At 34.5% G+C, this 21195-nt stretch overlaps 1 protein-coding gene across 1 annotated transcript in view; it reads left to right on the forward strand.

Moving 5' to 3' along the window:
* LOC123538951 (uncharacterized) overlaps positions 1-16026 on the forward strand; it is a 50385-nt gene extending 34359 nt beyond the window's left edge. The window contains exons 3-4 of the mRNA XM_053533087.1: positions 11428-11641; positions 15172-16026. Of these exons, the coding sequence (XP_053389062.1) occupies positions 11428-11641; positions 15172-15473 (516 nt within the window). The 3' untranslated portion in view covers positions 15474-16026. The remainder of the gene's footprint in view (positions 1-11427; positions 11642-15171) is intronic.
* Positions 16027-21195: the final 5169 nt, after the last annotated feature.

Here is a 21195-nt window from a genome sequence, read left to right on the forward strand (position 1 = left end):
AATGCTACGGGCCACTTCGACGGACGAAATGACAGACGAGTGGTACCTTCCATTACTCTACGGGTAACCGTAACAATAATGAACTAGAATATGTCTGCAGGACACATGGTGTGCCTCCCCACTCCCATCACACACACACACTGGTACATCTATCACAAATAAGGGGCAATAATTCAAATGTTTACAGTCTTAATGGGGTAATAGAGCCTAGACTAACATTTTATGAAAAGGATTCAGTATTCTAGGGCATATACTTTTTGGGCTATGAGCATCACAAACAAAAAATCCACTATTTGGGCTATTTCAAGGGCCGTAACTCTGTAATAAACAATACAATTCTCAAGAAGAATGCCAAGTGTGCAAGGTCACATCATGATAAAGACTCGAGCAAGGTTTCATGAATTTACATCAAATATTTTTGAGCTAGGCACATTATTAGGTGACAATGTGCACTTTTGATTATTTCAGGTGCCATAAGTTTAAAAATAGGGGGTGGAGCCGGCCAAAAAATAAAAGGTGCGCAAGTTTATATCATGATAAAGACTCATGCAAGTTTTCATCCATTTATATTGTATACTTTTAGAGCTAGATGCATCACAAGGTAAAAGTGTGCATTTTGAACTGTTTCAGGGGCAATAACACTGGAAATAGGGGGCGTAGGCAGACAAAAAAAAGTGCGTAAGTTCAAATCATGATAAAGACTCATGCAAGGTTCCATCCATTTATATGAAATACTTTTTGGGTTAGACGCGTCACAAGGTGAAAATGTGCAATTTTTACTATTTCAGGGGCCATACCTCTAGAAATAGAGGGCGGAACTGCATGAAAAATAGGAGATCCGCAAGTTCATATCGTGATAAAGACTCATGCAAGGTTTAATCACTTCTTATTAAATACTTTTTGAGCTAGGCGCGTCACACGGTGAAAATGTGCAATTTTGACTATTTCAGGGGCCATAACTCTGAAAACTGGGGACGGAGCCATATGAAAATAGGAGGTGCGCAAGTTCATATTATGATTAAGACTCATACAAGGTTTCATGAATCTACATCAAATATTTTTTGAGCTAGGCGTGTCACAAGGTGAAAATGTGCATTTTTGACTATTTCAGGGGTCATAACTCTGGAAATAGAGGGCGGAGCCAGACGAAAAGTAGGAGGTGCGCAAGTTCATATCATGATAAAGACTCATGCAAGGTTTCATTAATTTATATCGAATACTTTTTGAGCTAGGCGCGTCACGAACTTCGGACGGACGCACAGACAGACGCACGGACAAGACCAAATCTATATGCCCCCACCACTCATGTGGGGTGGGGGCACAAAAATATCAAACGTGTCACTAAACCAGACATAGTACTGAAAGGCTTCTCTTATAAAGTCTAATTAGAATTAAAGACCAAGTTTAAGCGAACTCCGTCGGAACGATTAGTTTGAGCTGTATTTTCAAAACCCGGACAGGTACCACAGTTCTGTTTTTGGTAATTTAATAAAGGCCGACTTTTATACTATTTATAGCGATAGAATCAAATAACAACATGTTGGTTATTTGATAAAAACAAATATTGTAAATGAGAATTGCATGGTCTCGTTGAAACGAGCGTGTTACTGTCCACTCACTGACCCCGAAAGGACAAAATAAGATACAGTAAATAAAAGGAAGAAAACTCCTGGGGTGGCTAACTCGAAACTTACGATATCGCTGAATTTACGAGGTTATTTACGACAGTGTTAAGGTAACACTAAGGTAACGCTATTTCGATAACTCAAAGCATAACTTATCAACCTCGTATATTGAGCCTGACTTAAGATAACGTAAATGTAAAAAAGTGCATAAAAATGAAACGGGAATCTTTCACATTTGTAATCGTCCTATCTTTAAGGAAAAATTATATAACAACTTGTAATTATTTCCTTCATTTTTTGTGTTGATTTAGTTAAACTGAAGCAATTAGAAAATACTTATTAAATCCCACAGGTGTCCGTACCGGAGCAAGGGTATATGGAGATTTTTGGAACTTCGTGAAATCGTTCAAAAGGTCCCTTTGGTGTTGTCTAAAAATGTCAGTATATATATTCATCGGATGTCAGATATTTCCGTATTTGAAAGCGGCAACCTAGACATTTCAGAAATATTTTCAAAATTAATTTCGTATAATAATTGTTGATTCTACGGAAGCGTGAAAGGGCCATCAGACGCTTATACGTTTTATTACGTTACGGCCGCGGAAAGGATATAATTATAGTTGATATAATTATTTATCGCCTTTTTCAGACATATCAAAAAACACCGGCCCAGTGGGCCTATAAGCCAACAGTGAATGAAATTCGTATGAAATTAATGGCTTACAATAGGCACCCTAATGTTTTTTCTAATAAAAGAAGTCAAGTGCCACATTTGTGAACAGGAAAAGTTAATAGGTTCTTATGTAATTGTACTAGAACAGTTTGTAACTGACCAATAATACATTGAATATAAATAATAGCGACAAACTTATACACAATCTGTATATATATGTTAGGTAAATTTGAATGGTAAAGGCAAAGCGCCGACAGTGGTTAGTAAGGGAGGTTGTGTCCCACCCTCTTCCATAGGTTTGTGGGTGTGTGTGTGGGGGGGGGGGGCTCCCCCAAGGAAAATAGGATATATGATATGAAAAACACACCTTGGTGCGCTGTTTCTATTTAAAAGAAAAAAATACTCTTTCCACTCCGTGGTCTATCCCGGGTAATAATATTAATTTATGGTTCATTTGTAATGTGTCTCTCTTGGATGGATGTCTTGGGTGCAACACAGGACTTGCTTTTTGGGAGCTGAATGTATAATATTCTTCTTGATGGAGCTCCTAGTTTATCTCATACGAGTAAAACTAAATGTAAAAATTATCAAACAATTTTTCCCTACAATCAAAGTTCCGTCTAATGTTGCTGTTATGCTGAAAAGGACATTAGTTTTCTATGAAAATAGTTCTTCTTTCATACAATGACAATGATGTTGCTAAAAAGACTGGATATCAGTATAACTCACCACACATATAAGAGCAGAATGCCATCTAATAAATTGTTTGCGACGTAAAATTAAAATAAAACTTCATCAGGTTTAAAAAAATTCAAATACGTATTAATTAATTAATGATTAGAGCATAAAATTTTCATTAGGTTAAAAAAAATTCAAATACACATTAATTAATTAATGATTACAGCATAAATGAAGTTTCATTAATTGACCATGATACCACATATCCACGCAGCATTACCTATCGTCTCAACAGCAACTTCGCGCTTAATATTCTTCGAAACAAGTGAAAATAAACCGCACCGTTGTCTATCAATGATATTTTGATAAAAATGAATAACATATAAACTATAATGATAAATTATTAAGTTTCAAATGATTTTGTTTTTGGCACCAACAAATTGATCGGTTTATTTTGAATCTTAACCATACTTTGAAATCAGATTAGGTTTGGAAAAAATGAATTTATTTTGAAGATAAAATAGCCAGAAAACTTTGGTATGTAAACTTTTCTGTTGGAGGATGTTATCAACCCCAACCTCCCAATTCCCAGGTTCCGTAAATTATTGCTCCGCGGCTATTCAAATTCTATTGTGTGTATTCAACTAATTATTACAATAGGTTACAGTTAATGGCCACGCGCCACACTTTAGCACGCAAAACCACAGGTGGTATTTGATATGGAATTTTGTATAAAACAGACTCTATTTTGACAGGCGCGACTGTTCATAGTCTGAATTTTCATGCCTTTTCAGTGACAATTTAAGGTTAAAAGGTAGGACCTTGAATTGTCACTGAAAAAGCATGAAAATCCTGACTATGAATAGTGACGCCTGTCAAAATAGTGTCTATTTATATAAAATTTCATATGAAATACATGAGGATTTTCGTGCTAAAGTGTGGCACGTGGCCGTTAACTGTTATTTTTGTAATCATGGATTGCATACACACAAAAGATCTTGAATAGCCGCGGAGCAGGCCTCCAACATTTTATTGAACTAATGTAGCAATATGTACATTTATCAGTATATTAGTGTGCTGAGCTACGTGCCTGTCATGTGCATTATAGATCTACGCAGATCATACCGGCCAGTCGCTTTTACAAGAAGCCACAAGATCTCTTTCTATTCCCAGAATGTTTACCCGCTGGGAGATTCAACTGACCCATACAAACGGAAGAAGACTCCCCTTTTCACATCCTCCCGCTGAGTAGCTTCAGAATTGGTTGCACTACGCCCTGACTCCAATATATATGTAATAAAATAGGCCTGTTAAAACCCACCAAATAGCTGTTTCCAAACATTCAAAAGGAATGTATTTTTCATTCGCGTAACATTCGGATCCGATTGAAATTCGCACCCCTCCCATCGTTATTTCGTACTTTGGCACTTATAACCGGAGCAATAATTTACGGAACCTGGGAATTGGGAGGTTGGGGTTGATAACATCCTCCAACAGAAAAGTTTACATACCAAAGTTTTCTGGCTATTTTATCTTCAAAATAAATTCATTTTTTCCAAACCTAATCTGATTTCAAAGTATGGTTAAGATTCAAAATAAACCGATCAATTTGTTGGTGCCAAAAACAAAATCATTTGAAACTTAATAATTTATCATTATAGTTTATATGTTATTCATTTTTATCAAAATATCATTGATGGACAACGGTGCGGTTTATTTTCACTTGTTTCGAAGAATATTAAGCGCGAAGTTGCTGTTGAGACGATAGGTAATGCTGCGTGGATATGTGGTATCATGGTCAATTAATGAAACTTCATTTATGCTGTAATCATTAATTAATTAATGTGTATTTGAATTTTTTTTAACCTAATGAAAATTTTATGCTGTAATCATTAATTAATTAATACGTATTTGAATTTTTTTTAACCTGATGAAGTTTTATTTTAATTTTACGTCGCAAACAATTTATTAGATGGCATTCTGCTCTTATATGTGTGGTGAGTTATACTGATATCCAGTCTTTTTAGCAACATCATTGTCATTGTATGAAAGAAGTACTATTTTCATAGAAAACTAATGTCCTTTTCAGCATAACAGCAACATTAGACGGAACTTTGATTGTAGGGAAAGTTGTTTGAACATTTTTACATTTAGTTTTACTCGTATGAGATAAACTAGGAGCTCCATCAAGAAGAATATTATACATTCAGCTCCCAAAAAGCAAGTCCTGTGTTGCACCCGAGACCTCCATCGCAAGAGAGACACATTACAAATGAACCATAAATTAATATTAATACCCGGGATAGACCACGGAGTGGAAAGAGCATTTTTTTTCTTTTAAATAGAAACAGCGCACCAAGGTGTGTTTTTCATATCATATAATCCTATTTTCCTTGGGGGAGCCCCCCCTCCCCCCCCCCCCAAACCTATCGAAGAGGGTGGGACACAACCTCCCTTACTAACCACTGTCGGCGCTTTGCCTTTACCATTCAAATTTACCTAACATATATATACAGATTGTGTATAAGTTTGTCGCTATTATATATATTCAATGTATTATTGGTCAGTTACAAACTGTTCTAGTACAATTACATAAGAACCTATTAACTTTTCCTAATCACAAATGTGGTATTTGACTTCTTTTACTAGAAAACACATTAGGGTGCCTATTGTAAGCCATTAATTTCATACGAATTTCATTCACTGTTGGCTTATAGGCCCACTGGGCCAGGTGTTTTTTGATATGTCTGAAAAAGGCGATAAATAATTATATAAACTATAATTATATCCTTTCCGCGGCCGTAACGTAATAAAACGTATAAGCGTCTGATAGCCCTTTCACGCTTCCGTAGAATCAACAATAATTACACGAAATTCATTTTGAAAATATTTCTGAAATGTCTAGGTTGCCGCTTTCAAATAAGTAAATATCTGACATCCGATGAATATATATACTGACATTTTTAGACAACACCAAAAGGGACCTTTTGAACGATTTCACGAAGTTCCAAAAATCTCCATATACCCTTGCTCCGGTACGGACACCTGTGGGATTTAATAAGTATTTTCTAACAGCTTTAGCGCGATAGGTATTTCAACAACAACACGTATTATGTATAGATTTTTTTTATCTCATCAACGTTTCGGCTAACGCCTTCATCAGGATAATACACATACAAATATAAACAACGGACGTGACGTAAAACTGATAACGTAACGTCAAATGGCGGGAAAACGTTAATCAAAATATCAAAATGCAAATACATATATTTATATACATATAATTAGTACAAGGTACTATCCCGGATATGAAAATACCAAAAATTTCCTATAGTAAGATTATATAAAAAAGCGGCGATAGGAAAAAACGGAATAATACCCAGAGTATATGTGTAAATGCACAACTGCACATGCATAATATTCATGAATTTAATCTATTGTAAATAGCAGTTTTGAATTTAATCCTTCCGGACGTTTTGTTTTTAGTTTATGGATCCAGAAAGTTTCTTTGCAGAGACGGTCAATATTATTTTTCACAATCTCAATCGGCATAAATGAGAAGTCATTCATACAATGATTATTTGCATTAAAGTGTGTAGCAACATTGGAAGAGAATGCAGAGTCAATGAAATTACATATATCAAATTTGTGGCTGTTCATACGTTTGGAAACAGGTTGCATAGTTTGTCCAACATACTGCATGTTGCACTTTTTGCATGTTATTAAGTACACTACGTTTTTAGTTTGACAGTTCATGTTGTGACGTAAATTGAATGTCTCCTTTGTAACGTGACTCGTAAATGATGTCCCAGTATTAATACGCGGGCAATATGAACTACGGTTTCTTTTACAACTTTCAGATGCGCAAATGTTCGTACTGTTAGTCGTTAACTCTGAGCTTATCAAAAAGTCTTACAAATTCTTAGGCCGATTATACGCTACAGTAGGTTTGTACGTATTATGCACAAAATTAACACCTTTTTTTCTAACAGCTTTAGTTAAATTAAATCAACACAAAAAATGAAGGAAATGATTACAAGTTGTTATGTAATTTTTTCTGAAAGATAGTACAATTACAAATGTGAAAGATTCCCGTTTCATTTTATGCACTTTTTTACATTAACGTTATCGTAAGTCAGACTCAATATACGAGGTTGATAAGTTATGCTTTGAGTTATCAAAATAGCGTTAACTTAGTGTTACCTTTACACTGTCATAAATAACGTCGTAAAGTCAGCGATATCGTAAGTTTCGAGTTAGCCACCCCAGGGCTTTAGACATTAAAACACATTGTCTTTGCGTAATATATGACACTGTCAATTTGAAGGTAAATTCTGGTATATCTCATATTTTCCATGCAAATCATGTATAAATACCATCATGGAAATACGAAAGAATACAGTTATTTTGTGGCGCCTCTTTAAACGATGTCCCAATTTGAAGAAAAAATTTACCAGATACAGGTTGACTTTGTATTAGCGCTGTTCAAACAGTTGAGCTTGGTAATGTGCACTTAAGCTCTGACTGAGGACCTTGACATTTAAAACCTGCAATTAGGCCAGGTGCAACTTCCGGTATTAAAATCGCTACAGGAGTACATATATGGATTTGATAACGTCTCGAAATTGGCGTCAGTTGCATGCAAAGCCACAATAAATCATCATTGATTTTTGACGAGGATGATGACGTAAGCGAAATTGTTCGTCATATCCCCGCTAGCTCAAAGACCCTTGTCTTAACACGGCTTCCCTTACATCTAGTGTCAATTCATATGCTTGTCGGCGTGATTTGACAGATAGACTGGCACATAAATTAAAGGTCCATTACTAAAACCCGAACGAGTATTATATGAAAACCAGAGTTTATAGCTGAGACTTCCTATTTACTGAAAATATGGCCCACTGCATCGGTTCTGACCAAATAGTCATGAATATGTTCAAGAATAACTAACAAATAAACAAAAACTGTTGCCTATGTCAAACCGAAAGTATGCTTTGCGACTGCTTACGAACCCGTCTAGAAGCATCTTCGGACTTTTTCGGAAGAATCCTCCGAAACGAGGCTATAATTTATAAATAGATGCAAAATATATCATATGCCCAAACGATAACGTGATTTTTACAAACTTAGCACATGGAATTCAACAATTTTGTAACTCACAAAAACTTCATGAAAATCATTCTTATAATACAGGTAATATACAGCTATACTACAAGTTTTCATAAGGACAACTCAGGCCCTTCCCGAATAAAAGTGATTTTACAACTTCGTCTGTAAACTTTTTCAAATAATCTCTTTTCAGTATAATTTTAAGAATATAAATGAGTAACTGTCTTACACTGCAGAAACAAAGTATGATTGAAATTTACCTAAATACACTTATTTATGTACACATGGCTACATTAATTTAATAAGATTTTAGACATTAAACACATTGTCTTGGCCTAATATATGTCACTGTCAATTTTAAATTTAAATTTTGTACGTCTCATATTTTTCGTGCAAGTCGTGCATAATTACCATCATGGAAATACAGTTATTTTGTTGCGCGTCTTAAATGGATATTCGTTTGAAACAATTTTAAAATCACGTGATCCCGAAGAATTTCCGACCGATGACGGAAAAGCGATAAACACGAAAGTAGGACAAAATGACCCCCCCCCCCCCCATGTCAATCTAAGAAAATACAGAAACAATCATTTGTTTCTCTGTACATGTGTTGATTTCAAGGGAATATTGCACGGCTATCGTAATGTTTAGTACTATATTTCAAAATGTGTAGTCTTTTTTTAAGATTTATGTCTATTCATTTGTCTTTATTTTGCACCTTTAAAAATGCATTTGTCCATTTTTCAAAGACAATATGTTTTATACTTTTTAGAATGTTTGGATCTACCTGTCTGGACTTAACCTTAAAAACGACACGTTACAGTATTCAGTCAACTCTACTGCCCCTTTATTACATTTGCAAATTAGTTATTTTCTTTTAATGAAGCTGGTAGGTGTATTGCAATATTGTCATCGGCTATCCATATGGACGACAAGCTAATATTGTCAAAATTGCTAGCAGAGCATGCATTGTTTGACAATGGAGTATTTTGTAGATTTACAACACTATGCCTGTTTGAAACATCGTTAACGTGGCTATGTCCTAATGTGCTTAGCACATTCTGTGTTTAGCACAAAATTACTAAAAAGGTTGGCCACACCCCAAACCGTAATCACTACTAACATGGTTATCTACATTTGCATAAAATAGAACATGCCGAAAATCTATAAAATTGCACCTACCGGCGTTATTCTGAAGCATGTGTTTGTCTACGTAACCGTCTAACTTATCTCCACCGTTCTTTTCTTGCCCCTGCCACCATTTCTCCGGTCATTGACATTGCCGGGAGTCCACGTCTCGCATCCACGTCGGCCTCGTGTTTGGCATTCATGGAGGATTGGTGCCTCGCATGATCGGCGAGATCCTGCCTTGCATCTTTAGCAGGTTCCCGTCTGGCATTTCTGACGGGCTGTCGTTAAACGTTGCCGGCGGTCTCCAGTCTCGTCACTTCCGCAGGTTCCCGTCTCACGTTTCAAAAATGTTGGCGCCTAACATTTCCAACGGGTTCGTATTCGGTTCTTTGTCACATTTTTGCTTCGCATTTCTCATAGCGTGGCGCCTCACATTGCCTGTTGGCTTATCTAGCCATGCGTCTTCCTCTGCCATGTGGCATCGTCCTAAAATAAGCTGCTATCCGGCGATTGTAACTTGTAAAGAAAATTCTGTCTGGCTTAAACTTTTTATCAGACATTGTTTCGCAGCTAGTAGAAGTTTAACTGAGAATATTGCACGAGACTCCTGCGTTACATATGTCTGTATTTTGGGTTAGGTTCCCAAACAGTCTAGTTTATTTTTATGCTACGCTTATAATAGACCTGTAACCAAAACCGGTTTTGTTTCACGAAAACTGCAGTAAACATACATGTTTAGATATAGATACGAGGTGACAAACCGGTGATTTCGATAAAAAATAAATGTAATTATTTTAAGGATAAAATAATTTATATTATGAGATATATGAAATAATATGAGTTATGAGATTGAGATTGAGTTTAAGTTAAAGTCCGTGCATTCAATTGTAAGTTGCACATTGCACACAACTTTTCAAGCTTTCTATGTAAAAATATCTTTATTTCAAAACATCAAAGGGCCGGGTGACGCTGCAAAAATGTACATGTAACACAATCGACATGTTCCGAGAGTTGTACACCATTTCCAAAGTATGAGTCCGAAATTGCTAAATGCTCAAGTTTGCAGCAAAAACAAAGAGAGCTCGAACACGATTTAGTCCTATTTAGATATTTACATAATCATTTGTGAAACATGCAGAACCAAACTTTTATGAAAGTCTGCATAATAAGTTGTTTTGTCTTGTTTAAGGGTTTAAGTTTTAGATTTATCATAATGATTAAAAATAAACCGGCAAGAAACAAACCCGTTCAAATATCAAAACATGCACATGACCATTTTATGCCTTCAATAACTTCGAAAATTCGAAATGCAAAACCGTGCGTGGCGTAGACATCGAACTGATGCATGAAAAATACCATAAAAACCCACTTACCTGATGAAAAATAAACGTATATGTGATCATTTAAGCAAATAGCCTACCCGCCACTTTTTAAAGTTTGCAACCATTTCGCTCTCTTGAAGTAAGTTTGTAACCAAATCACGTCCTGCCCGTTGATATTTCCCGATGCAAATCTAATAATTTTTTATAAAATTCACATACTACACCTGTAATCATTATATAAATGACAGAGATTTGTTCTTTAAACTGAAAATATCGTCGTTAAAGAACTTATAAACGTTACGACATGTATGAAACTGACGTCTCAAATGACGTCATGCACCCGATATAAACATTTGTAATATTACGTTTATTGAAAACCTCAAAAAGGCATCAGCTTTAGCAAACTGAATCTCCCCCATAAGATGTAGCCTGAGGTACATCCCCATCCAAATGGGAGAAATTTACAATACTGAAATTAAAATCACCTCTCTAGTCATAAATTTTGGTATGTATAACATTATCATAAATATAGAGATGAAACAGCAGATTTCAAAATGCTACTTTTATTTTACTGGAGCACCCGGGGATAAATAGTAACCATCAATTGACCAAAAACGGAAAAAACGGAGTATCCATATTAAGAATACGATCCAGCTAGCGTGATGCATTATTAAAAGCAGTTATAATATTTGCCTGCGTATCTGGAGAAAAGCTCAGTATAAAGTCTCTTTCATTGAAAACCAACTTCATTCCCAAATCTGACGTAAATCCTTTTCATTAAAATTGAAAGGGCTTAAACCTTTAGTCATTTTCAACCTCATTGAACAATGTAGTGAAACTATAAGCAATTACATATTGTGTATATTGTTTTCATTTTGTATTTACGTAGGTTCTTCTAAGACTGAGGCCTAATGATCAGAACCTTGTAGACAAAATTAAAGCATGGCAGACAGAACCATTTGACAAAGACCTGGAATCAGAATACCAGAAATTGAAACTGCAACTAGAAAAATGGGAGGAATGGGAAGATGTACAAGAGAGGGTGAAAAAGCTTGAAACGAAAGTGGAAAAAGTGGAAGACTTGTTGATGATTCGAGATATTGGTAAGTTCATCATTCTTCCTGAAGCATAGCATTCGGCCCATTTGTTTGGTCAATAATGATGCTATATATGATAAAAACATCCATAGACAGTCAAGGACTCAAAATAAATCCAGCACCCAATCACTAAATATTAATTAAATAAAGGTATTTAATGCCATAGTGCTGCATTTCACGACGCCCTTCATTTCACGCTCTGCCATTTTTCAACCCAAAAAGATATGGTCAAATATCCGTATGACAACAACACTCATTGAATATATCTTTCTTTCAGTTCCCAGGCAGGTCATTTACATAAATCATTGCTCATTTCTGAAAAATAAGTTTTTAAATATTGACAGTATTTGACAATTGCGTCATTTAGAAAACGTTCGTGATGATGCGAATGCCATTCAGAAGAATATACAAATAAAAAAAACAAAAAAGTTAAAACAAATATTTATGATTTACATAAGCTTCTTTTACCTGGCAAGTGCCTTACGAACGTAATTTGACTTTGCTTTAAACAGTGTTCATTTTGCTTTTTTTTTTTGACAATATGAACGTTCAACGGCATAGCAATTATCAATGTATAGCTGAAACTTTCGTCTTTTTACTGACATAAATTTCTGTATTGTTCCTTAAATATAGATTACTCAAGTTTGTTTAGAAATACACTGTACTTAAACCAAAATCGGTAGACAAAGCATTATCCTGTAAAGCAGCATACTCGAGACCAGTAAGTTTATTACCCATATTCAATAACTGAAATACCAGCGCAGATCCATCATCATTTAATAATGGACAAAGATAACTTTGTAAAAGCAACGTTTAAAATTTATTCTTAAATATGTATGTCAATGCAGTGTGAGGTTTGATTACATACTTTTAGTATTTGATTCCAATGTTACTCCATGTATTTAAGTTTGTCAAAGAAATCTTAGACGCAAGCAGTAACGCAAAATACACCATTACTTCTACTTCTACGAGTAAATGAGTTACAAATCAGTAGCAAGGTTTTTCGAGAATTGCCGCATCATTTTGCAAGATTCAGATTTAAATTCTTCAGCATTCGAAATAATACATTTTGAATAGTCAAAAAAGCTGAACTTGAATACAAGAAGGGTTTTTGGTAATGGAAATTGTTGATATAATATTTGTTTAATACCTACGTAATTACCATATTTTAAATGACAAATACTAATGGTGAGGCTGTAATCTAAAAATGAAAATTGTCAGGTTGTAAGAAGTCGTTTTAATCAATCTTAATATGGCAATTTAGTAAAAAAAAAATGGCAGCCAGTTTAATTTCAAGGTGGCTGCCATACAAATGACCTAAAACCTGGAACCCGTACTTTTTGTATTAAATGTTGTAATATCTTTCATGAAAACATATTTTCGAAGATTACAGCAGATATTTCAGCTGATTGCATTCAGAACATATTAAAATGTCTATGAGGGTGACGGACTGGTCTTTTTTAATTGTAAAAATATTTTTCAGTTCCGTGGCTAAATGCATTTTATCCTATGTAAAATAATTATAAAAGAACATTTGAAACAAATTAATATAAAAAAAGGTTTACAGCATCTTTACATGGAAATGTGACTTTTATGCTAAGATGTTATAACTAAATCTTCTCCACAATATAACAGACCAACTACGGTTAAGCGCCTAGCAGTACAAACGGGCCGCGCACATGCAAAAGCAAGTCCACTAACCCAATACGATTAGTTTGTATGTATACTTAATTGTGGTGGTGATTTAGTTCGTATAAATCCTTTCCATCATATTATAATTTATAATACTAACTTGTATCATAGCCGATCTCACGTATGGAAAAGTTAACTGTTCTGAATTTAAGGTGAATCCATACCTTAGACCAAAAAATTAAAAAAAAAACGTACATTAAAGAAATTTGGTCCGAATGTAGATTGAAGATTATATGTTTCGAAAATGCAGAATATATTTTGCACATGTACAGTTCCTGTCTAATGTGTTATGTGTAGCGCCACCTAGCGGTACCTGCTTTTATCACGGAGAAGTTAGTTTTTCCGCCATTGTTAAGAGGAAAATGGTCTGAATTTATTTCTTCCCGCCTGCTCACAGTTTTTTGTTTTCATATTGAATGTAGCTAATTACTCAAGCATCAATTATCAAGCTGTATCTAAGTAATTATTGAAGAAAATCCGCACATTCGGAACGGCAAAATAAGTACTAAAAACTGCATCTTAGTTCGCAGAATTTATCTTATATCACTTTTTCTTTTGGCGCATGAAAGTGTTTAAATGTTTAAGGTATGTTAATTAAATAAATGAAATAAAAAGGTATGTTCACGATGGATTTTTCGCAAATAATCTTTGAAAATCGTCACACGCAAATAAATAACAATAAGGCCTCTGACGGGACAGTGTATTTCTTTACACATTTTAAAGTGAAAAACGCGTAACGTGGCGTTTCGCTGTCCCGTCAGACGATTTCCTTCATTAATTGTTTAGATATAGTTTGAAACATGGTTCTTGAGTATTTAGCTACTTTCAATATGAAAAAAAAAACTGTAAGCAGGCGGGAAAAATAAATTCGGACCATTTTCCACTTAATAATGGCGGAAAAGCCATTTTTTTCTTGATAAAAGCAGGTAGCGCTAGGTGGCACTACACATAACACATCAGACAGGAATGTGCAAAATATATACGCATTTTCGAAGAAAATGCTTCAATCTACATTCAAACTTAATTTCTTTTATGGCCGTTGATTTTTGACTTTTTTGGTCTAAGGTAAGGTATGGAGCCACCTAAATTATATCCCTTAATGCAAACTATCTCTTTATATTTAGTGTATCATTGAGATCCAGTTAACTTTCCAAGAGAGAAAATATAGCTTCTCTAGTCCCAATCAGTTAAAAAGACTAAAATGTCACTGCTGATTTGTGAGACATGAAAACAGAGATTTGAGTATATATGAAACGTTGCAACAGTACTAATGTGTAGTCCAATTCGGATGTGTATATAAAGCAGCATTGAAACTAATCTTATTGGGTTGGTGGACTTGCTGTGGCGTGTGTGCGCCAGTCTGAACACCTAGGCACTTAGCAAACTTAAGAAAAGAAAAAGAACAATATTTAAACGAGAGCTTAATTTAAGACATAATTAAGTAATACAGATAACTAGCTAAGAGTAACGTCCATTTATTTTGGCATCATTTGACGTCGTTCCTATGCGACGTTATTGGCGTGATTTTCACTCCTGATGATCTGCACAAAAAGTGAAACCGGTTGTGTTCTTTTATATTTATTACCGGACGGAATCTGAATAAACCGCATATGTTATATTAGTGTATCTCCTTCACTTTCTTCTTTTTCCCTATCTTTATATCCGTATTGTTGAATGACAATACATTTTGGATATATATATATATCGAGGAAAAAGTAGTTTGTTATGATTGAATTTTATTGTTCATCCATCTTATAAACATACTGCTGTTGTTAATGTATTTCATTATTTAGTATTGTGATTTTTATAGATTAAAATAAATATTATTTAAAAATATGTTTTAGATGACCAAGCCTTTGACATAAAGATTGGTGCACTCCGTGACATAGCAAGAGATGTGATAGCGACACACTGGGAAATACTTGCAACAGATCTGAATGTCCCACAGGTAAAAGTCACTCAAATAAGAGCAACTGCAATGGAAGAAGAGGAAAAAATATTTAGGATGTTATGTATCTGGCAGTGCAATGCAGACGGAAATACCTCTTTTGAAGCTTTGTTCAAAGCACTTAAGGAAAACGCATCTACAGTTATATTCGATGAACATAAACTTAAAGACATTGAAAAAAAGTATCAATTAGTTTAGAATACGGGCAAGCTATTCCTCTTGGTAACCATTGTCCGATGATCAAACTGACCGAGAACACGCTCTGTAACTGTATGTTAATTGCTTAATCATCAAGAAGGTTTTATTTTAACTGTATCGCAGAAGACACATTCGGCTGTATTACTAATACATTTGTAATTGTTTGATGATAGTATATTAGTAATCTGTTGATACCTGCACATGAATTGTGAATACCGTATTTTGGCTAAGGTTTATATAGAGTGAACAGCTTAACAGAAAATGACATGAATGACAATGAAAATGTTTTATTCTAGATTTTGTGAACAAAGTTAAGTCACTGTGGACGCTAGACAATTTTCCTCTTTTAGCTTCATAATAATGTGAACAAAGCCTAAAAGGAGACATTTCTATCCTATTTAGGTTATTATTTACTATATCTAGACACTTTTCATTTGTACACTGTTTTGAACTTTCTATCATAAAACAATTAGTCTTGTACCACGCAATCTTTGTTTTAACATTGTCGTTTAGTTTAAATCATAGTATAGCCATAAAATTTCCTTAACCACTGCACACTGTTAATTGTTTTATGTTGCTCTTATGTCATGCTGTAAAAAGACAAAAGATAATATTGGTAAGGGTAGATTTCTCGGGAGCACAGAGCAATGCAAACACAGCATCAGAGCCACGCGCTTGAAAACTAGGCCCACAACAAAAAGAAGCTGTAACGGAAAAATATGACAGACGGGTTGCTTCAAAAATCCAACAAGGACATTTCAATTTCATGCAAAATATATATAGAGGGGGAGGAAGCGGTAAGGGGTAGAAATAGGGAGTGGGGGAGGGGGTGAAGGAGAAAGTAGAACAAGAATGAATATACAAAGGGAATGCTACGTTCCTTAAGCACAGTTACACTGCAACTTAAACGTACCGCAGACATTCATGTACCACACGCATACACGCACGGACGCTTGCACGCACGCAGACAGGCAGACAGGCACGCATGCACGCACGTACGCACGTACGAACGTACGTACACACAAGCACACAACTAACTAACATAGAAAACAGACAGGTAAGATATAACAACAATTTACGGCACCGCCTAAGACACAAGCACACAAACGCACACATATAAGCAGGAAAAAACAACAATTGGGCACCGCCTTAGGTCCGGCAACCAAAATTAAGGTGGGCACGAAAACTTACTCATAGTAAAGGGGGAGGGAATGCCAAAACAAGGGAGCGCTATTGCAAGGGGAAAGGATGGGGGCGATAGGGGGAGTTAGGAGAAAGAGGAAAGAAACAACAAACAACAAACGAGACATCATACGCAACACAAAATACAAGACAAACAGAAAACAATTTGAAAATATGGGAACCGCCTTGGAACGGACAGTAACCTAAATAAAGGACACTGCGGGTTTAAACGCGTTTGTGGCGTGCCAACCTCTCACTAACCCTATTTTCAACAAGTTAGACAACACAATGTAAATAAAATCCCCACTGAGAAACGCTCCAACATTAGCGGAAAAAACCAGTTAAGGTAAATCTAAGGTATAATTACACCAATGTACTGAAGAACTTGTCTGAAGTCAGAGCACCAAGAGCCTAACTTTAAGGGCACGGCTAAGAAAGCTGCAAGACATTCCCTCCGTCCTTTTTATGTAGGAATTAGGAGAAAAGCATAATGGAGAGGGGTCAGTCACCACACATACACTGTGCTTCACGATTTTCGCATCGTATCCTCTTTTGATAAACCTTTTAACACATTTTACAAATATTTGATAGAAATAAGGACTATGTTTAATTTTCCGAATTTTATAAACTACATCTTCATATCATTCCGGGTGTGTCCAAGTTTTTAGGTTAGTATTATATTTCTCTAACGATCTGTAGTAAAATTGACTGAAAGCATTCCGTACCTTATGATAATGGTAACCCTGTTGCAACAATTATTTTTGTGATATAAAGGTTTCTATCATTTAAATCCTCCATCTTTGAGCAAGCTCTTGCAAAACGAATAAGTTGTGACAGTATATTTATTATTGGACAGAATCTGAATATATATATATATCCAAAATGTATTGTCATTCAACAATACGGATATAAATACAGGGAAAAAAAAAAGAAAGTGTAGGAGATCCACTAATATAACATATGCGGTTTATTCAGATTCTGTCCAATAATAAATATACTGTCACAAATTATTCGGTTATATATATATATATATATATATATATATATATATCTCGAGGAAAAAGTAGTTTGTTATGATTGAATTTTATTGTTCATTCACGTAAAAGTCACTCAAATAAGATCTACTGTAATGGAAGAAGAGGAAAAAATATTTAGGATGTTATGTATCTGGCAGTGCAATGCAGACGGAAATACCTCTTTTGAAGCTTTGTTCAAAGCACTTAAGAAAAACGCATCTACAGTTATATTCGATGAACATAAACTTAAAAACATTTTAAAAAAGTATCAATTAGTTTAGAATACGGGCAAGCTATTCCTCTTGATAACCATTGTCCGATGATCAAACTGACCGAGAACACGCTCTGTGACTGTATGTTAATTGCTTAATCATCAAGAAGGTTTTATTTTAACTGTATCGCAGAAGACACATTCGGCTGTATTACTAATACATTTGTAATTGTTTGGTGATAGTATTTTAGTAATCTGTTGATACCTGCACATGAATTGTGAATACCATATTTTGGCGAAGGTTTATATAGAGTGAACAGCTTAACAGAAAATGACATGAATGACAATGAAAATGTTTTATTCTAGATTTTGTGAACAAAGTTAAGTCACTGTGGACGCTAGATAATTTTCCTCTTTCAGCTTCATAATAATGTGAACAAAGCCTGAAATATCTGTAGTAAAATTGACTAAAAGCTTTCCGTACCTTATGATAATGATAACCCTGTTGCAGAAATTATTTTGGTGATATAAAGGTTTCTATCATTTAAATCCTCTATCTTTGAGCAAGCTCTTGCAAAACGAATAATTTGTGAAATATAGACACCGTATGATGTTGCTCGAGGGACATTTCCATCAAGGTGAGGGAAGTTGACAGTTTCAAAATTAAAATCTTCTCTTTTATCATAATTATATTTTCGTTTCTAGATTACTATTCACAATTGTTAATAAAATTTAAGTCCAAAAATGACGCTTCTAAATCTGAAGTATTAGCCTTATTAAGCTGTAACTCTGTTTGGGTGAAAGAGTTTTTCACAATTGCTGAAAAATTTAGATTTTCCAAATTTAAAATATCATCAAGATACCTCGGGTTTCCATTAAAAGCTTCAATAATTTCAAATTGTGTCTCAGTGGATAAAGTAAGCATGAAATCTCGTTCATAACAGTATAAGAATAAATCAGCAATGATTGGGGCGCAGTTAGTTTCCATCGGGATACAAATTATTTGTCTGTAAGTTTTAATGCCAAATTTGATAAATATGTCATCTAATAGAAACCTTAGAGCTTCACAAACCTGATCACAACTCCATAGGTTGTATCTCTTAAATTTACTGTTAAAAAAGAAGGCTCTAGTTTCATTGCTTGCCAGATAATTAAAGTTTTATCTTGCAAATGTTTTCTCAATTAGAGCTACCAGTTTTTCTTTAATAATGTTATGTGGTAAATTTATATAAAGAACGGAAAATTCATAAGTACTTATACTGAACATTTGAAGTGTTTATCCGCTTTTTGATCTCTAGAGTTCCTGATGGACCTAAGCAGATTAACACCCGAGTTCTCATTTACTTTGGAGCAGTACTTCTGTACGTGGTGTTTTATTTGCAGTAAGACAAGAAGTCAAACGTAAAGAAATATTTTTTTGTAGTGCATAAGGTTGAATTTGCGAAGAATCGAGCTTTTTATAAATTATGTCGTTTTGTGTAGTTTAGGGATCCAATAAAGAGTAGGGAGCTTCATCTGATTGCCGTCAAGTGCGACATTAAAACTTATACATTGATTTAAATGACTTTTCACAATATTATCCTCATCTTGTAAGCGATAACTTGTAAGGTTTCATATGTTTCAGTTCATTTTGTAATATTTCTATGTAGTAAATGCGTCATATAATATTATTATTATTATTTGATTACAGAAACTTTGTCTGCAGGAGTTAAAACAAAATTCGTGTGTACCTTAGATAAAGCTTTCTTTAAACTTCGAAGTAAAAACTTGGGTTTAGCAGGTAATAAAGAAGGGTTTGATTAATAGATTAAGAAAACTATAAGTACCCGTTATGATTTGGCCGACTGGTTGGTAACAGTATTTAGATCTTTACAGTTACAACTGTCTGGAACATTGAGCTGCTTTTTGTCTAAATCCGAGACACTTTTGTTGTAATTAATATAACGTTTCTAACTGGTTTATTATATTTGTAACAGACAATAGGTGTTTCCGAATTCTTGAAATATTTAAGAATAGAGTTAACTACAGATTGGTCTATAAAAAAACTAGGTAAATCAATAAATCCGATTCCTATATTTATGAAGGATAATTTTAAAAAGTTTAGTTTATGATCGGATTCAGAATCAATATGAGGTCTAGTAAAATGTTGCGTATAGCTTTGAATAAAAAAGCAGCGTCGTAAAATTGATGTGCACGCATATAAATATTATCAGCTTCTTAATCAATTTGCCTCAACGAAGAAACAGGTGAGGAGGTTAAACATGATAACATAGCATGTCTACCAGAGTGTTTTTGTATCATATTGCAGTCAGCGGCAGAGCATTATTGTACAAACGTCTATCGTCTTCAAAAGAAAATTGTGATAACACTCACATGTGAAACGCTAACAGAGCATAAAAAACAATACATTTAGTCAGTCAGTCACGAGATATAGATATAGATCTAACAGATTTTGATATTTTACAACAATTTTCCTCATCCAGGACAATAGGTTTTGTTACACTTGTGTAATACTACAGCTAATGCATATCAGTCAAACCAACCTGAATTCTATTAACTTAAAAAGATAATTTGCATTTTGTTATGCAATATTGACTAAATATGGTGTTGGTCTTTTGCCAAGGATTTAATGAATTAATGTTTAAATATATCTGGAGACATAAGATTTTTCATTATTTTAGCAATCATTTAGGTATGTCGTACTTGACATATCTAGGCTTAAAAGAAACAAATGTATGGACTTCTAGATATATATAGTATGTATCCGTATCTGTTATTTACCAATTGTACGTTGAAACCACTGTACATAACAAGAGAGAGAGAGAGAGTACCATATATTTGAAAATGAATGTTTACTCAAAATGCAAACTGAAATATCAGTTTTATCCATTACAATTGACAAAGTTATTCATTGTTAAAGTATACACACTCATATACAGGGACTATATTTCGATGCTATAACGAAAAGTGAAGAAAAACATCATTGCTTACGTTAAAGTCGGGCTATTGTTTTCTCCAAAAGAGATATTTTCTAAATTGTGTAGTATCCATGGTAGTTCTGTAGTGACGAAAATGAGCTTTTTGTTGGGTTTAGATTTAGTTTGAGCCCAAGCGACGCATAAATATCAAATAATACCTAAGTAAAAGTCAGACAAAACGGAAAGGGACAAAGAGTGCCAACAAAGTTTTATATGACATTTTCTTCAGTTCTAATGGCCGGTCCTGTTGCACAAATGGCTTAACAGGCAAAGGTTTATTAAAATGAAAGTGCCGAATGTCGCTTTATGTACCCCGTAATGAGGTGTGCAGATCT

Source organism: Mercenaria mercenaria, unplaced genomic scaffold (assembly GCF_021730395.1).
Source record: "Mercenaria mercenaria strain notata unplaced genomic scaffold, MADL_Memer_1 contig_2018, whole genome shotgun sequence".
NCBI classification, from domain to species: Eukaryota; Metazoa; Mollusca; class Bivalvia; order Venerida; family Veneridae; genus Mercenaria; species Mercenaria mercenaria.